We start from the raw sequence: 17,051 nt of genomic DNA on the forward strand, positions 1-17,051 counted from the left end.
GCTGATTTCTGTAATCCTGTGGATTTTCTCAGCCTAAGGCAAAAAATCACTAGTGAGGGACGTCACACCATGGTCCCATTCTAAACTGTTCCATCTAATACCTCATGCTTCAAGGAGCACAATAGTCTCAAAGCTGCCCTGGAAATTTAACAAATGTAACAATTTCCCTTGGCCGTGTTTTCAGTAATTCTAGGGACGAATGCAGTTATTGATATTGCTTCCACTTCAGCACGCTTTGCTGACGATAACCAACTTCAGGGTTGGGAGGGGGATTAATTCTATAACTTAACATACAAGTAACTACTGCCTCTCCCATTGTAAAAAGCCTATTGAAGGCAAAGGCAAAAGCTACATTCTAGCATTCATTTTGAATTAGTTCTGCTATACTAACTGTTCATAAGTATCAGTACTTATTAATAGCAATTTATTTGACAAAGTTGAGAACCTGCAGACCACCCCTCAAGGCTTGGTCAAGGAAGAATTCTGGACAACAGGCTCAGACAGTAGATTAAGTTAAATAAGTTGGTGGGATCATCAGAAGGCTGGCATGGCACTGGCAGTCTGCAGTATGGGGCTGGAAAAGGGAGCAACGCTTCCCTTACAAGGCAAGGGACAGGCTTTTTGGCGAGGAGAGACAAGCGGTGGAACTCCGCTGTCAAAGGATGTGCTTGGGGAGCCAGCTGAAGTGCATGCAGTATTGGGGCCATTCAGGCAACTTGAGTTATGAGGCTGGGCATCGCGAAGGTCGAGGGCTCAGGCTGTTCTCAGAGGCTTGTGGTTCACCTGGCAAAAGACAACAGTGATGATTATGGGAACCAGGTGCCCTGCTCTCCCAGGATCCCATCTGGGTGAACAGGCTGCAGGGAGGATGCATACTTCCATGAGTATTCTAGTTTTTTCTCGTACCCTACCTCACCCCCTTTGCCAAGCAGTCATTTGGATTCTTGTATAATAATGAATTACTTACTGCAAAGGGGTGAAGGGAGCCAGATCCCTGCTTGCACAGGCCCTCCTTAGCTCCCAATTATCCACTGCAGACCTCAAGGAGACTCCAAGGAACCCAGCTCGAAGGTCACTGATTCAGTCTGGTGCTTTTATTTATATATGCATTTTTTATTTAACACACTCTTTGTTTTGTTTTTGTTGTTGTTTTGGCTGTGCGGAATGCGGGATCTTAGTTCCCGACCAGGGATCGAACCCACACCCCCTGCATTGGGAACGTGGAGTATTAACCACCCGACTGCCAGGGAAGTCCTTTAACACACTTATATAGTACTTACTACATGCTAGGCACTGTTCTAAACACTGCAAATATCTACTCATTTAATCCCCTTAACAATTCAACAGGGTAGTTACTTTTATTAACCCAGTTTTAAGGTGAAGAAACAGGTGCAGAGAAGATTAACTTGTCCAAGGTCACAGTTAGCATGCACTGGGGCCACTATTCACACCAAAACAGTCTGGCTCTAGGTCCTACTCTCTGATCTCTACCATAATCTACAGGTGAATAAACAGGCACCAAGAAAAGCAGTGATATGCCCTGGAATTAATTTTCAACAGGCTGCAGCTAGTTCCTTCTACTCGTGGGGTGACCAAGAGCACAGGCTCCAGAGATAGCTGGCCTGGGTTTGAAGCCCAGCTTCACCAGCTGTATGACATGGGCTAAACTGGAAGTTCAGTTTCTTTACTTTGTAAAGCCCACATACCCCAAAGGAAGTTTGATCTAAAAATATTTTTAAACCATTTGTGTAGAAGCTTAGCCCTGTGTTTGGCACACAGAAAGCAATTAATAAATGTCAGTGGCCCCCCAGGCCTCCTGGGTGCTGGCCCCATGCTAGGCCCGCTGCATCACATGCCATGAGAACCTGGCGATTCGGCTCCACAGCCCCCGCCCTAGAAACCCTCACCTGGGAGATGCTGACGCCTGTGAGTCTCTCCACGCTCTCCGGCAGGCGGCTCAGGATGTCCAGCACTTCCCCGGTCACTTTGGCCGCCCCCATGGCCCCACTTCCACTGGACACCAGTGTGATCTTATTGGCCGAGGTCAAGGGACCACTGATCTCCTCTGCCACCTGGTAGGTACGATGCCCACTCAGCACTTGTGGTCTGACCACACCCATCCTAAGACTCCTTCCTCTGGGTTTTAAGATCCTTGTCCTTCACTTTTGTGAGGATCACCCTTCCTCACTCTGGTCACTGGCTTGTAATTCTCACCCCGAATTTATGGCCCCTAGCCTGGTTCTCCCCCAGACCCTCCCTCATTTCCCCCACCCCTCATTCCCTCATCCTGTCCCTCCTCTGCTTTTGTCCACACGACCCCCAGACCTGGGGCAGCTTCTCCAGCAGCATGTCCAACTGAGCAGCCTCCTGGTACAGCTGGAACGCCTCTGCCTTCTTGGCCATCTGCTCAGCCTCGGCCCGGGCTCGGGCCCCTATGGCAAAGGCCTCGGCTTCCCCACGCATCTGAGGAGGGTACAGGACGCCTGGGGTACTGATGGCGGTAGTCAAGGACAAGAAATCCCAGCACAATCCCACTCCCTCCACAAGCTGGCAAGAGCCATCTGCTAACTCACCCGCACAGACTCGGCTTCTGCCTCTGCCTGCATGATCAGCTGGGACCTGGGCAGAGAAGGGAGTGGAGGGAGGAGCTGAGGAAGAGCCCTTGCTCTGGGAGAAAGACTCCACAGGAGGAGTACAGGTAAAGAAGGCCTCAGCAATTCGTCTGGGGGCGCCCAGATGGTGAAGGAGCCGCAAGGGGCCAGGAAGGGGTGTTTACTTCTCTGCCGCTGCTAGGCGCTCCAGCTTGTAGCGCTCGGCTTCTGCAGGCTTCCGCACGCGGGCCTCCAGCTCCTTCTCCCGGCGGGCGATCTCCTGCTCCTGCACTGCCACCTGCTGGGCCCGCTCCACCACCTGCACCTGGACCCGCTGTTCCTCGATCTGCTGCTTCGTCTTGGCCACCTGGGAAGGAGGGATGCTCAGAGTCAGAGCTGAAGAGCAAGCGGCCAGGAAGCAGGCAGGGAAGCTAGGGCCGGGGCTCCCAGGCGGGATGTAAAAATAGAGCAGGGGGACTTCCCTGGTGGCGCAGTGGTTAAGAATCCGCCTGCCAATGCAGGGGACACGGGTTTGAGCCCTGATCTGGGAAGATCCCACATGCCTTGGCCACAACTACTGTAGCCCACGCACCTAGAGCCCGTGCTCCGCAACAAGAGAAGCCACCGCAATGAGAAACCCGCGCACCGCAATGAAGAGTAGCCCCCACTCGCCGCAACTAGAGAAAGCCTGCGTGCAGCAACGAAGACCCAACACAGCCAAAAATAAATAAATAAATAACTTTTAAAAAAAGACTTGATATTGTGTCAATTCAAAAAAATTAAAAAAAAATAGAGCAGGCACATGAAGGCGGTCCCAGTGGGCTCAGCCTGCCCAAGGGAGTCCGTTTCCCGTACAGATCCAAGGCATGGCCTGAGGAGCGATGGGGGGTGGCCTGATCTTCCCTATCAGAGCCAATACCAACAGTTAGGGCTGTTCCCCACGTAGTCTCAGCTTCAGGGCTGGATAGGGCTGGAACCCAGCAATTCTCCCTCAGGCCAGGTGAAGTATCCCTCCACTGAACTCCTATCACCTTGTTTCTCCACCAAGTCTCCCTCTAGAGTATGAACACCTGGTGGGCACTGAGTGCATGGTAGCCATCCTCCACCTCCAGTCACGCTCAAATCCATGCACTTCTCTCCATCTGTGTGGCGGTTACCTTAGTGCAAGCCACTGTCAACTACTGAAAAGTTCTCTCACCAACTTTTTTTTTTCTCTCTCTCTCACCAACTTTCTTTTGGGGGGCTGTGTGTGTGTGCCATTTTTATCTTTTGTATGTGGTCCAAATTAAAAAAAAAAGTAAACAGTGATAGGTTTCCTCCCACCTATTTCTCAAGCCACCTGGTTGGTTCACTTTCCCTGAAACAACCAACGTGAGCAGCTTGTCGTGTATCCTTCCCGGGATACTGTAAGCAACTACAAAAACATGTATACATAGAGTTCCTCTTAGGCAGATTTCATTTTCTTACCCCTTGCAGAGTAGAGGGATCAGAAGGCTCTTGCCAAGATGTCGGTGAGGAGAGGTTCGGGGGAGGAACACACTTCTTGCCTCATTGCTCTGGCTCAGATGTGCACCACCTCCCCTGTGGGGCTCATCAACACAAGAGATGATGCCCCTGCCTTTACAGTGAACACCCATCTGTTCACTCCAGAGGAAGGGTGCTTCTGGATGTGGCACCCTGTACTGTCTTTGACCCTAAAAGTTCAAACCTGTTCCAAACTGGACTAGTTGCTCTTGGCCCCCATATGCAGCATCACGGTGTTCCTGTGTTGGAGCCTACCCACCCCCCCCCCTTCTTCAGACTCAACCTCTGGCAGCTCCCTCAGAAAGAGTATGTGGGGGACTTCCTTGGTGGCGCAGTGGTTAAGAATCCGCCTGCCAATGCAGGGGACACGGGTTCGAGCCCTGGTCTAGGAAGATCCCACATGCTGCGGAGCAACTAAGCCCGTGCGCCACAACTACTGAGCCAGCGCTCTAGAGCCCGCGAGTCGCAACTACTGAAGCCCACGCACCTAGAGCCCGTGCTCCCGCAACAAGAGAAGCCACCGCAATGAGAAGACCGTGCACTGCAACGAAGAGTGGTCCCCGCTCACGGCAACTAGAGAAAACCCACGTGCAGCAACGAAGACCCAATGCAGCCAAAAATTAATTTTTTTTAAAAAAAGGAAAGAGGGCTTCCCTGGTGGTGCAGTGGTTGAGAGTCCGCCTGCCGATGCAGGGGACACGGGTTCGTGCCCCGGTCTGGGAAGATCCCACATGCCGCGGAGCGGCTGGGCCCGTGAGCCATGGCCGCTGAGCCTGCGCGTCCGGAGCCTGTGCTCCGCAGCGGGAGAGGCCACAACAGTGAGAGGCCCACGTACCGCAAAAAATTTTTTAAAAAAAGGAAAGAGTATGTGGGCAATAAGTTTTTTCAGATCTTGCTTCTCTGAGATTTTCACTCCACTCTTCTATTTGAATGACGATTAGGTGGAGTACAGGTTACTAGGTTGTTATTAATCTTCCACCAGAATTTTTAAGGCATTGTTCCAGGGTATTCAAGCTTCTTGAGAAATCTGAAGTCATTCTGATGCCTGACCCTTTGCTTGAGATCTGTTCATTCTCTCTGGAAGCTTTTAGTTCTTTTCGTTATTCTCAGTGTTCTGAAATTTCACAGTGATGTTCTTCAAGGTAGATGTTTTTCATTCACTGTTTTGGGCACTTGGTGGACCATTTCAATCCAGAAAGTCACATAAACATGTCCAAATCTTTTCACTGATGATTTCCTTCTGTTTTCTTTGTTCTGTTGGGTCTCCTGGGCTGGCCTCTAATATTCTTTCCCAATTTTTCCATCTGTCTTGTCCTATTTTCTGGGAAATTTATTAGAATTTCTCTTCCACTGTGATTTTTTTTTCAGTTCTTCCATTTTATTAATTTCTAAAAGCTCTTTTTTGTTTTCTATGTCCTGATTTCCTAGATGTGAACTACTCTCTTATCACTGAGGATATATTTTTTTTAAGCTTTCTTCTCCCTGTATAGTATGTATCCTTCAAATTGCTTTGCTCTGCTTGTGATTTTGGCCTGTCTTCCATGTTGCAGGATCCCTCATATGTCAGGGATTCCTTGCTTGTCTGCTCACAGGGAGGAAGGTCTGAAACACTGAAGGGAAACTCTGGGTATGTGGGTGAGGCTCGTTGGCTTTGAGCTTCAATCTAGGCTGACCTAGGCAGTTCATCTGCTGAGGAACCTCAGATTCAGGATCTTCAAGTCTTTCATGTTGGATTGGTCATGTTCCCCAGAGCAGTCTTCTGATTTCTTCTTTGGAAGATGGGGGTTCTGAGAGCCATATGGGGTGAGTGGTTAGGGGAAGTGGTCACTATTCAGTATTCAATAGGCAGACAGGGGCTTCCCTGGTGGCGCAGTGGTGGAGAGTCCGCCTGCCGATGCAGGGGACACGGGTTCGTGCCCCGGTCCGGGAACATCCCACATGCCGCGGAGCGGCTGGGCCTGTGAGCCATGGCCGCTGAGCCTGCACGTCCAGAGCCTGTGCTCTGCAACGGGAGAGGCCACAGCAGTGAGAGGCCCGCGTACCGCACAAAAAAAAAAAAAAAAAAAAAAAAAAAAGGCAGACAGCCTCTTCAGGTCTGTTACTGGTTAAGTACTTAGGCCCTCACCTGTGTCTGGCTGGCCCCAGGTCATGCCCTCTGGTTTACTCTCTTCAGATAATAAACCCCCAGAAGTCTACTGGGGCAGAGAAGGGAGCATTACCCAGAGGCAGGGAGCCAGAGCGCTCTGAGAAGTCACTTTTCACCTGTTTCTCCTTATTTCAACCGTCTTCGTCACAGCTCCAGAGGCCCCTGGTGCTGCCAGCTCCTGAGCCTCAGATCATTTCATTGTTTTCTCCCCTTCAGCTTTGGGCTCAGCTGTCTCAGACCTCCTTGGTCAATTACCACGGCTTTCCAGCGTCCAAAATGATGCTATAGTTTCTGTTGCTTCTGTTCCTATTCTCTCCAACTTTTTTTTTTCTTTAATCACCTTATGTGGATTTAGTGAGGTTTTAAGAGGGAGTGCAATTAGCTGCATTTATGCAATCCATCATCTTTGAAAAACCTTCTAACTCATCTCCCCGCTTCCTCTTTTTTTAAAAAAAGTTTTATTTAATTTATTTATTTTTGGCTGCGTTGGGTCTTTGTTGCTGTTCTAGTTGCAGCGAGCGGGGGTTATTCTTTGTTGTGGTGCGTGGGCTTCTCATTGCGGTGGCTTCTCTTGTTGCGGAGCATGGGCCCTAGGCGCGCAGGCTTTAGTAGTTGTGGTTCGCGGGCTCTAGAGCGCAGGCTCAGTAGTTGTGACGCACGGGCTTAGTTGCTCCACAACATATGGGATCTTCCCAGACCAGAGCTCCAACGCGTGTGCCCTGTGTTGGCAGGCAGATTCTTAACCACTGCGCCACCAGGGAAGCCCCCTTCTCTTCTCTTCTGACAATCAATCAATTCTTCACATAACAGCTGTACTGATCCTTGTGACAATGTAAATTAGACCAGAGCACCTCTCTGCTTAAAGTTCTCCAACAGCTTCCCATTGTGCTTTGAATCTTCTAAGTCTCCATCACGGCCACTCGAACCCTAGTAAACCTGGTCCCGCCTGCCTCTCCCTACTCACAGCACACCAGCCATACTGGATCAGAAACCTCCTTTCTGTTCCTGGGACATGCCGAGCTCTTTGCTACATCAGGGTCTTTGCATGTGCCAGTCCCCTGCCTAGTCACTTGCCACACAGAGCTATTTAAATCAAAATAAAAAAATTAAAAATTCAGTTCCTCAGTCACAAAAGCCACATTACAAGTGCTCAACATCACAGCACAGATATAGAGCATTTCCATCATTTCAGAAAGTTCTATTTGAACAGCACTGGACTAGAATGTTCTTGGCCCACAACTCTTTACATCGTTGACTCTTTCTCATCTTCAGGATTTATCTCATGTATCACTTCCTCACCGAAGCTTCCTCTGATCACCCCCGACCTAATAGAGTATCCCCCCAGTAAAGTACCACCTATGTATTTCCTTCATAGCACTTCATGTAATTTGAGCCAGTGAAGGTTATTTGCTTATTAGTGGTTTCGTGTATTATAACGTAAAGCTCCATGAGGGCAGGAATCTTATTCTGTCTCATTCATACTTATATACTCACCTCCAAAACAATGCCTGGCACATAACAGGCATTTAACAGGTACCTGTTGAGTAAATCCTTATTTCCCCAGCACCTAGCACAAAGGCTGGCTGGCACAAAATGAGGAACTAATAAAAGCTGAACAGAACCCAAACCAGCCCAACCCTTTGATGTGCAGACAAGCCATGTTGAGAAGAAGATTAAGGACCTATCCTTGGGTGGGTTAAGTCCCACCCAAGCTGGTGTTTTCCACTATGTTAATGCTTCTCAAACTCCAATGTCTATCAATACATGAATCACCTAGGGATTTTGTTAAAATACAGATTCTGACTTGGTCAGTTGGGCTGGAGCCTCAGATTTTGTATTTCTAACAAGCTCCCCAGGGATACCGATGTTGCTGGGAGGCAGACCACACTTTGAGTAGCAAAGTACTATGCCACACTCAGGTACCTGTCAAGCCATCCAGGGATTTAACGTCATAACTAAAGATGTGCTGCATTTCATAATTTCACCCTGTACCAACTCTTGGCAAAAACGAATCTCATAATATTGCTGCCCTTTGGGTAAAGGTCTCAGAGTACTGTTGATTCCCGTTAGTTATGGTAGTTCTGTTTTATAAAGTAGCCATGAACACTGAATTAACAAAACACTTATTTTGTTCCTAAGGGAAATACAGGTATAGGTTCCTGTGAGCCTCTGGTCACAACAGATCAATATATATCTTTTTTTTTTTTTTTTTGGCCAAGATGTGCAGCATGTGGGATCTTAGTTCCCCGATCAGGGATCGAACCCACACCACCTGCAGTGGAAGCACGGAGTCTTAACCACTGGACCGCCAGGGAAGTCCTATATATCCTTGTTTTATGTGTTTCTGCTTAAAGACACCATATGTAACATATCTGTTGATTCATTAACAATGAACTCATGGCCAGCAGCACTGTAACTCATGCCTAAAAGAAGCTTATCTAACACACACGTCTTCTCCATCAGGCACATCACAGCCTTCTTGCACTTAGGAACACTAGACGGCACTTCAGCACTACATTTGGGGACATTTTAAACTGTGAAATCACCAAAAAAAAGCACAAAAGTGCAAAAAGTGTGGCAGTGAATATACTATGAAAATGACACTGTTTACAGTATGAGCCGAAACAAGAAGGCAGAACATCTTCTTGTTCAACCTCGACTGGGAAGCACATATCAGGCAACTCAAATTTTTCTCCACTCTGCACATGTTTGCAAATAGTCATCAGTACAAAAAATACTGGTTCTGAGGTAACCAATAAATTTTAGTGATGAGGCAAATTCTCAGTTATGGGATCCACAAATGATGGGGATTGACTACCCCTCCCTGCATTTTCAAGGGCCCCCATGTCTCATTTTGTGGGATTCAAAGCCCACGTTTTCCTTCCTCACACACTTCTGTGATCACCAGGGCTGCTGTGGGCCCATGGAGTACCCCTGTGCAAATTAGAAAAAGGCACCCCTTCCTCTGGGTGGATGCAGACCCATTCACCCAGGCCCGATGTGGAGCATGGTTGGATCTTAGCTCTGGTTCACCCCCTCATCCAGGTGCCCTGGCACAGGGCACAACCTGCCTCAAGCCCGTGATCAGCCCTATAGAGCGTATCCTTTCTAGGCCTTTTCTTTGCTTTTCAGCTGAAACGTTTAGGTCTTTTAAATCTTCCTCATAAGGAGGAGCTGGGTCAGAAATGGAGGGCCAGAATAAGGGGATCAGAGTCAGAATATGAGAGAGAGTGGTGGCCTGAGAAGAACGGGGAGGGAGTGAAGTCCAGCCTGGCCACCGGGCCAGCATAGGGGCTCTGACCTGAAGCTGATAGGCCAGGTCAGCCTGTGCTCGGCGGGTGTTGACCTCAATGTCATATGCAGCCTTCTTGAGCTCGTAGTCCCTCTGCGCCTTGGCCATCTCGATCTCACTCAGGTACTGAGCAGACACCTTTTCTTGCTTGGCTTTGGCCTCCTGTGCATGCAGAGATCAGGCAGGGAGTCAGAGTAGGGAGAGGAAGGCCCCAGGGAGAGAGCCTGATCTCCACCAAGCTCCTCTGTCCTCACCCCAGGCCCGGCCTCATTTATATCCTCTGCCAACCCTGCTCCACCAGCCCCCACGCCATCCCCTCTTCCACCAGGTGCACAATAAGCCCATGGAGACCAAGCAACCCCCAGATCTCTCACCCGGATCCCAGCGTCTCTCTTGGCCTCCGCTTCCCCAATCCGAGCATCTTTTTGGACTTGAGCTGTTCGAGCCTTCCCCAAGGAGTGCAAATAGTCCTGTGGGAGAGTTGCAGATATCACAGTCTTCGGGAAGGTTTAACAGATGGGAGCAGGAAAGCGGGGAGAAGCAACTGCCTAGGTTTACCTGATCGTCGTGAATGTCCTTCAGGGTGTAGCTGACCACGCTGATGCCCATGTTGACCAGGTCTGAGGAGGCCACTTTGAAAACTTGCTCTGAGAATTTCTGCCTGTCCTTATAGATTTCCTAGGATAACACGATGGAGGGAAGAAGGAACGTAAGCTCTCAGATCCTCTGACCACTGTCTCCTACAGACTAGCTCGGTCCTTAGGCCCCTCTCACTCTGGCACCCCTTCCAGATCTTTCCCTGCCCTCAGGCCCACCTCCACAGTCATGTGGGCCATAATAGCCCTCTGGTGGCCCTCCAGCGTCTCCAGTGCGATGTGGGCAATCTCAGCCTCTGTCTTGCCCAGGAACATCTGGCAGGCAGCTGCCAACATTTCCTTATTCTGGCCCTGAATCTTCACCTGTAGCCAGAATAAGGTTAGGGAGGGTGTGGTGAAGGTCTCATGAAGACAGGGAGGAAGCTGGGAGAGTCAGGTGCCTTGGGGATCCCTGGAGAAGCTGAGACTAGCAGAGAAATTTCTCCATAGCAAGAGGTAGGGAAGGCCATGGTCAGAAGATTCTTAATGTCTGGGGACAGAGAAGGTGATGGGGGAGTGGACTTTGGAGGAAAGGCTCTGAAAGCCTCACCTGGGCAATGCCAGTGACTGAGATGGGGACCCCATGGCGAGTGTAAACCTTTTCACTCTTGACATTGAGGGTCAGTGTGTTGAGAGAGATCCTAGGGGAAAAAGAAGGGGTGGACAGTGTGAAAAGGAGAAAAGAGAGAAAACGGGGGTTCCCTTTCCCTAGTTCTCTTGTTCAACCTACCTCTGGATTTGCTGGATGCAGGGCAGGACAAAGACACGTCCTCCAGCCACCATGACTGGGGGGCTCCGGCAGAAACCTGCAAGGTCAGGAGGCAATGAGCTGCGGTGGCCGGTGGCCACGGTGGAGCTGGAATGTGGAAGACGACCGGGGAAGGGAGGGGGAAGCAATCTCCACGAAGAAATCTGGGCGCTGGCAGGAGCAGCGGGCAGTGTAGGCCTTGGAAGGATAGAGGCAGGGAATCACCACAAGTGGGTGGCTTGCAACCATGGGGGTGGGGTGGGCAGAAGGTCTGGCGCTGGGGAGCTGGTGGGGAGAGGGGGAAGGGACCTCTGCGGGGACTTGGGGGTCACTGGCTGAGCAGAGAACAATACTTACCGGAGACCACCATGGCCTCGTTTGGGCCACAGGTGAAAAACATGGCTCAGGCTGGAGCTGGAGGAGGGGGAGAGAAAGCCTTTGCTGATAGCAAGGGGCACTGTGGAGTCCACAGGAGTGAACCCTTTCGCTTTCCTGTCAGTCCCGCCCCGCCTGCAGACAATGCGGCCCCGTCCCTTCCGCGCCCACGGATCCGCTAAGGCTTTACCCTGTGAAATTTCGCAGTCACCCAGCGACTCCCAGCCCCTTGCCGCACCCCACCTTCAGTGACGACGGTTTCTCTCTTATCTGATAAAGCTCTCCCGGCCCTTGGAGACCCCCAGACCCTTGCGCCACCGTCCCTGCTCCTCCACAGCCCGACTCCATCTCCCCACCCCACCCCCCACCTACCTTCCCGGACGCTGGCAGCGGCCTGGCCGTGGTCCGAGGCAGGGCGGGGACGCGCAGGGGACCTGTGAGCCGCCGAGCAGCGGCCGCTCGCGCACAGCCTGCCTGGGAGCTGGGCCCGCGCTGGCGCCCTTGCCCCCAACCAGGCCGCACCCTGCCGCTGCGGCAGACGCGACCCCGCCCCCGCGGCGGACCAACCTCCCCCCGCCCCCTCGGCCCGCCCCTTTCCCAGCAGGCCGCGCTCCGGTCCGCAGCCCGCCCGGGCCCCGGCTCACCCGGGCTGCCGAGCCAGCCCGGGGTCGGATGGGGCGACCCCCAATTCGCTGCCCCTCCGGGGTCCGGAGCCCTGCCCAGGCCGCTCCACGCCCCGCCCCACGGGACGTGACCTCAGTGGGTCTGGCACCCCGGGGCAAGGGAGATTGACTCACCTCGTATTTGCCCCGCGAGAACTAACTGGGAAAACCGCAGACTGGGCAATGTACGACAGCATCCGATTACCGGTTGCTGGGTTCCGTGACTCGGGAAAAAGGGGCTCAGGGGCCCGGGGAGGAGCGCCCGCTGGTGACTTGGCCGCGGCTCCTCCGGCCCAGGCGCTTGAAGGCCATGGGGAATGGGGGACCATGGCTTGCAAAGAGACACTGACATGACTGCTGACGGTAAATCAAGTTTATTTGTGTTCACAGAACATACCGGGCGACCCCACAGCCGCCCCCTGACAGCCCGTCGACCCCGCAGCCACCCCTTGGGGGCAACTTCGAGGAGATCGAAGGCCAAGGACCTTATTCTCAACGGTCCGCCGAAGCCTCACACAGTAGACCCGCGAGTTGAGATGCTGGAGGGCTGAGTATGTCACTCGCTAAACCTACTACGACCCACCACCGTCCTTGACTCCCAGCCCGGCGCCTTCTCGGACCCGGGTTTCCTCCATCCCTCTTCCCAGCCTCGCTCAGTTCTGGGCGCCGGCCTCCACCAATCCCCCAGAGCCCAATAAATACCCAGAGATCTGCATTTGCAGCAAGGAGCACATCTCGCACTCCTGCATAAGTTAAAATAAATATTACATACACCCCTCCATCACCTAGGGGGACATACATAAATACATATAAATATTATTAGGAGCAATGAGAAATAACGACGCTCTCCTGCCACCCGGCCTAGCCGGGTAAGTCTCCTGCCACCCGGCCTAGCCCCGGCTTGTCGGTGCCTGTCTCTCCCAGGCTCGGGCTGGCATCTCCGCTGTAGTGTTCTGAGTGCGAGTTGCCTTGGGAGTCCCAGTTTGGGATACGCTCTTTCTCCCACCAGGTACACCCAGTGTTTCTTGGTTTTTCAGATTCTTCTGGGGGTGTGGAGAGTCCGGTTAGAAGGCGGCAGGGTGTTGCTGGAGAAAAGTGCTGAGGTCCAAAGCGTAGTCCGAGGGCTCCGAGGTCAGATTAAGGGGCTCGAGGACCGGGGGCACAACGGTGGGCGCGGGGGACTGCGCGCTGGGGGTGTCCTCCGGGACCAGGGGTGTCGACACACCCTCTTCAGCCATCAGGATCTGGCAGAAGATGATGGTGAGCAGGAAAAAGAGCAGCCTTTTGGCAGGGTTCGGATCCTCGATTGGCAGCTGACGCCGGACCTGTGGGGAGATAACAAAGGCAACAGGTCAGGTCGGGGCCCCGGCGTACGGCGGTCCGCCCTGCTCTTCCCCCGGGCTGTCCACTTCGGCGACACTCACCACTCGTGGGTAGAGGACCCTACGGCTGCGCTTTCGGTGCCCGCGGGAGGCGCTGGGGCGCGCAGCGGGGGCCACCGCGGTCTCCGGGAGAGGATCGAAGGTGAAGATCTCGGGGCCGGAGCCCCGTTGGGGTCCCGGGCTGGTGGAGGGGACCGGGGTCGGAGCCCGCAGGACGGTCATGGTGGGGAGGGAGCTTCGAGAGTGACACATTGTGCGCAGAGCTGAAGGACAAGTGGCCGCGCAGTCCTGCAGAGCTAGTTTTGTACTCCGAGAACTGGGCGGGCCCTTCTCAACTCCACCCGCTGCTGGGAGCGGTTGGCCGGTCGGCTGGAAATTCCGAAGTTTAAGCAAAGGGAGGGGGTGGAGACTTGGCCAGTGCAACCGTAGGCACCTAAGTGTGTGTCGTGAGTGTGTGATTTGTGAGTGGAGGCGGGTAAAATTCCGGACTGCGGGCACATGTCGGGACATGTGGCTGCTGGAGAGGGGCTCACAGACAGTTTGAGAAGGTTCAGCCACAAGCCCCATCTCTGGAGAGGCAGGAAGGCTTACATAAGGAAGTCTGCCCATCCTACTACAATACTGACCCAGCAAAGTCAAGGAGCCACAGTTACAGGTGCACATTCACAAGCTTGTAGGAACACGGAAAACACACAGCCTAGGAGGGAAGTCACTACAGAAACAGCCAAGATGCCTAAGAGAAATGAACACCCTAGCACACACAGACACAACCCTGCCTGCTTTAGCACACACACACACAACACACACACAAGCACACACACACACACACACAAGCACACACACACACCACATTGTAGAGGCGGAAAAATTTCTCCTTTCCTACTAGTTTCTTTGGCTGGTCTAATAATTAGACATAGGACAGATTAACAGGAGAAAACAAATTTAATTGCGTACTTACAGGAGCCCATGAAGACTGGAGACTCAAAGGCAGTCAGTAGGGCAATTGAGGCTTATATGCCATCTTCAGCTAAGGAATGGGAAAGAGGCCTGGGGCTTGAAGGGGAGGTGGGTAATTCACAGGAAGGTGAGAAGAGCAGATGTTAGCTAATTAGGTGTTTGCCCTGCTAAGCAGGTAAGTCTTTCAGGTGAAAGCTATCTCTGGGCCAGGCCCCCTACCTAAATTATTTAGGCAATTGTCTGCGGGGTTTTGATTTCCTTCAGCTCCAAATAATTCACATGCCAAAGTGGCACATTTCGGGGTGGCATATTCTGCTCGCCTTCAATATGCACATCACACCCACACAGAACAAAGGTGCAGAGACTGCACAGGGGCAACCCAGCAATGTGCAGAAATGTTCATACATGGCTGGAGCAGAGGACCACAAAATACAAAGGTGAGAAGTTAGCAGCCATCTGGATTTAAGTTTATGTGAAGAACATTTAAACTGTGAGACATTATGCAAATGTTGTGGTAATGATAATAACACAAGAGATAATTGACACATTTTCATAACTGCCTTAGAGAAAGCTGCTCATGGATGTAAGGCCAACTGGCCCGAGGCAGGGGAACACAATCAGATTCACAGGTTGCATCAGACCGAAATTCTCCCGACCACCCAGTTCCAGGAACTGACCTGGGGACTTTGAACCCAGCCCAGCCTTCCCGCCTTTCGAGGGGCGGGACTAACGGTCCCCCAGGATACCCGAAAAGACCACCAAATAAGGAATACCCTGCGCCCTCCCAGATTCACCACACCCCTTTCCCTTCTTCCCCTATAAAATCTTGCCCAACCCTCGCCCGGGCGCGACTTCTCTGGCCCCTTTCTCTCGGACTAGAGAACCTCGCCCGGGAGCGCTCCCTAATAAAGCTCACTTGAAGCTTTCCTCTGTTTCGCGGTGCCGTTTGTTAAGATCCGACCTTACAATGGACACAGAATTTAACATCTTTTGAGCACTCAACAGGGCCAGACACCCTGTTAAAAGGTACTGTTGAGTACTGAGGTAGGTTTCAGCATGTATGCTGCTGAGAGAGCCAAGTGCTTTATCTAAAGCAAACACATCAGGTTCTAAGAAAATGGAAGACTAAGTATAAGGCGAACCCAATAGAGCTGCTGTTCCTGTCTGTCTAATCAATCACATGAGGCATCAGGGAAGAATGGCATTTGAGATGACCTTAAATGGTGGGTGGGATACCACAGAGTCAGATGTGGAAGATGACTGAGAAAGAGAATGGAATCAGCAAAGGCCTTGAGCTGGAAAAGTACAGGATGTGTTTGGGGAATCACAAGAAAAACAATCTCAGGACAAGTTTCCTGTAATGGAGTAGTGGTGAAACCCAGCAGGACCCTGTGGGGCCCTCCTGGGTGCCAAAGCCTTTCCGTGTCCCTCCTAGACCTTCCCTGGGTTCCAAAGGACAGATTCAAACAGTTGCTGATTGGGGAAGGAAGGGAATGCAGAAACAGGAGTAGTCAAGAAACAATAGTGCAGGACTTCCTTGGTGGTCCAGTGGTTAAGACAGAGCTTCTACTGCAGGGGGCGTGGGTTTGATCCCTAGTCCGGGAAGAATGCTGTGCATCCAGCACAGCCAAAAACTTAAAAAAAAAAAGAATGGCGCAGATAAAGCAGGGGCCTGGTTCCTCCTCAAGGGATATACATAACAATATATCTTTGAGTTCTTCTACAGGAACTAAGTCCCTCACTCAGTTGGAGGATGGTAACTTCAGGCTGAGTACAAGATTCCTGGAGCACCACCCTGTTACCTCACCACCAACCAATCAGAAGAAAGTCACACACCCCAAATTTTACCTATAAAATCTTTTCCCCAAAAAACTGTCAGGGAATTTGGGGGGTTTTGAGCACAAGCCACCCATTCTCCTTGCTTGGCCCTGCAATACACCTTTCTCTGCCCCAAACTCTGACGTTTCAGTTTATTTGGCCTCACTGTGCACTGGGCACATGAACTTGTTCCATAACAGTATCTTCAAAATCTCATTTCTTCCTCTCCAAACTCATTTTTACCCCTCTTCTCTTGTGCTGTGCTCCAGCCACCCAGGGCCTCCTCCTTTCAGTTCCCAGGACTTGCCAAGCTCTTTCTCACCTTAGGTCCTCTGCTTAAATTGCTCTGCCCTGGCACTTGCAGTTTTTGGCAACTTCTCATCCTCATCATAAACAGGAGGGAAGGGGGCAGGGCACAACCTTTAAAAGAATGACATAGCCCTTGAGGATCCGAATTTTGCCTTTAAAAACTCTTCCCTGAAAACCATCAGGGAGTTTGGGGTTTTTGAGCAAGAGCCACCTGTTCTTTTTGCTTGGCGCTTGCAATAAACCTTTCTCTGCCCCAAACCCAATGTTTTGGTTTGTTTGGCCTCACTGTGCAGCAGGCACGCAAATCTGGGTTCCACAACAGTGGTAAGTGACGATGGCTGGAAAGGAATTAGGCAGTGAGGAGAGCTTAGCTGACAGGCCAGGGGGCTGGGTTTGACTCTAGACTGTGGAGCTTGCGGGTCATGGAATGACATCAAGAGGGCAGGTTCAAAGCTGGGAACTGAGTGGGACAAGGAGTATGCTCTGGATGGGGAAACACTGAGGCAGAGACAGGATACTACTGGAGAGGTTTGGGTAGGAGGAAAGGGCCTGAAATGGGCTATGACACAGGGAACACGAGAAGGGGTGGCTTTAAGAGACATTCCTAGCATA

The 17,051-nt window shown here is 51.7% G+C and overlaps 2 protein-coding genes across 3 annotated transcripts; both read right to left on the reverse strand.

Moving 5' to 3' along the window:
- Nucleotides 1–409: 409 nt before the first annotated feature.
- On the reverse strand, nt 410–11,850 carry LOC114901915 (flotillin-1). Of its 2 annotated transcripts, XM_029234180.1 has the most exons (13): nt 11,684–11,850; nt 11,294–11,350; nt 10,919–10,994; nt 10,739–10,829; nt 10,369–10,512; nt 10,112–10,231; nt 9,928–10,023; nt 9,563–9,715; nt 2,777–2,958; nt 2,574–2,619; nt 2,326–2,463; nt 1,908–2,072; nt 410–783 (listed from the first exon to the last, which is right to left on the reverse strand). In XM_029234180.1, the coding sequence occupies exons 2-13, from the start codon at nt 11,334–11,336 to the stop codon at nt 754–756; spliced, it is 1,284 nt and encodes a 427-aa protein (XP_029090013.1). In that variant the 5' UTR covers nt 11,337–11,350; nt 11,684–11,850; the 3' UTR covers nt 410–753. The 2 variants fall into 2 exon arrangements, with proteins under 2 accessions (XP_029090013.1, XP_029090097.1); XM_029234264.1 differs by lacking the exons at nt 10,739–10,829; nt 11,684–11,850 and having other exon boundaries at nt 10,919–11,636.
- A 1,137-nt stretch (nt 11,851–12,987) lies between these two features.
- Nucleotides 12,988–14,855, reverse strand: LOC114901719 (radiation-inducible immediate-early gene IEX-1-like). Its single transcript, XM_029233847.1, has 2 exons — nt 13,398–14,855; nt 12,988–13,298 (listed from the first exon to the last, which is right to left on the reverse strand). The coding sequence occupies exons 1-2, from the start codon at nt 14,016–14,018 to the stop codon at nt 13,038–13,040; spliced, it is 882 nt and encodes a 293-aa protein (XP_029089680.1). The 5' UTR covers nt 14,019–14,855; the 3' UTR covers nt 12,988–13,037.
- Nucleotides 14,856–17,051: the final 2,196 nt, after the last annotated feature.

Source organism: Monodon monoceros, unplaced genomic scaffold (genome assembly GCF_005190385.1).
Source record: "Monodon monoceros isolate NGI ecotype Baffin Bay Population unplaced genomic scaffold, NGI_Narwhal_1 Contig3178_ctg1, whole genome shotgun sequence".
In the NCBI taxonomy this organism is placed as follows: domain Eukaryota; kingdom Metazoa; phylum Chordata; class Mammalia; order Artiodactyla; family Monodontidae; genus Monodon; species Monodon monoceros.

Excerpts from the sequence above, each read along its gene's own strand:
- LOC114901915 (XM_029234180.1), bottom strand. The coding sequence starts at position 11,336 with ATGTTTTTCACCTGTGGCCCAAACGAGGCCATGGTGGTCTCCG. Across the intron at positions 2,959-9,562 it reads ACCTGGCCTATCAGCTTCAG|GTGGCCAAGACGAAGCAGCA; the intron begins GTCAGAGCCCCT and ends CCTCCTTCCCAG. Across the intron at positions 784-1,907 it reads CAGGCGTCAGCATCTCCCAG|GTGAACCACAAGCCTCTGAG; the intron begins GTGAGGGTTTCT and ends GTCTTTTGCCAG.
- LOC114901719 (XM_029233847.1), bottom strand. The coding sequence starts at position 14,018 with ATGTGCACCTGTAACTGTGGCTCCTTGACTTTGCTGGGTCAGTATTGT. Across the intron at positions 13,299-13,397 it reads GGGTCCTCTACCCACGAGTG|GTCCGGCGTCAGCTGCCAAT; the intron begins GTGAGTGTCGCC and ends ATCTCCCCACAG.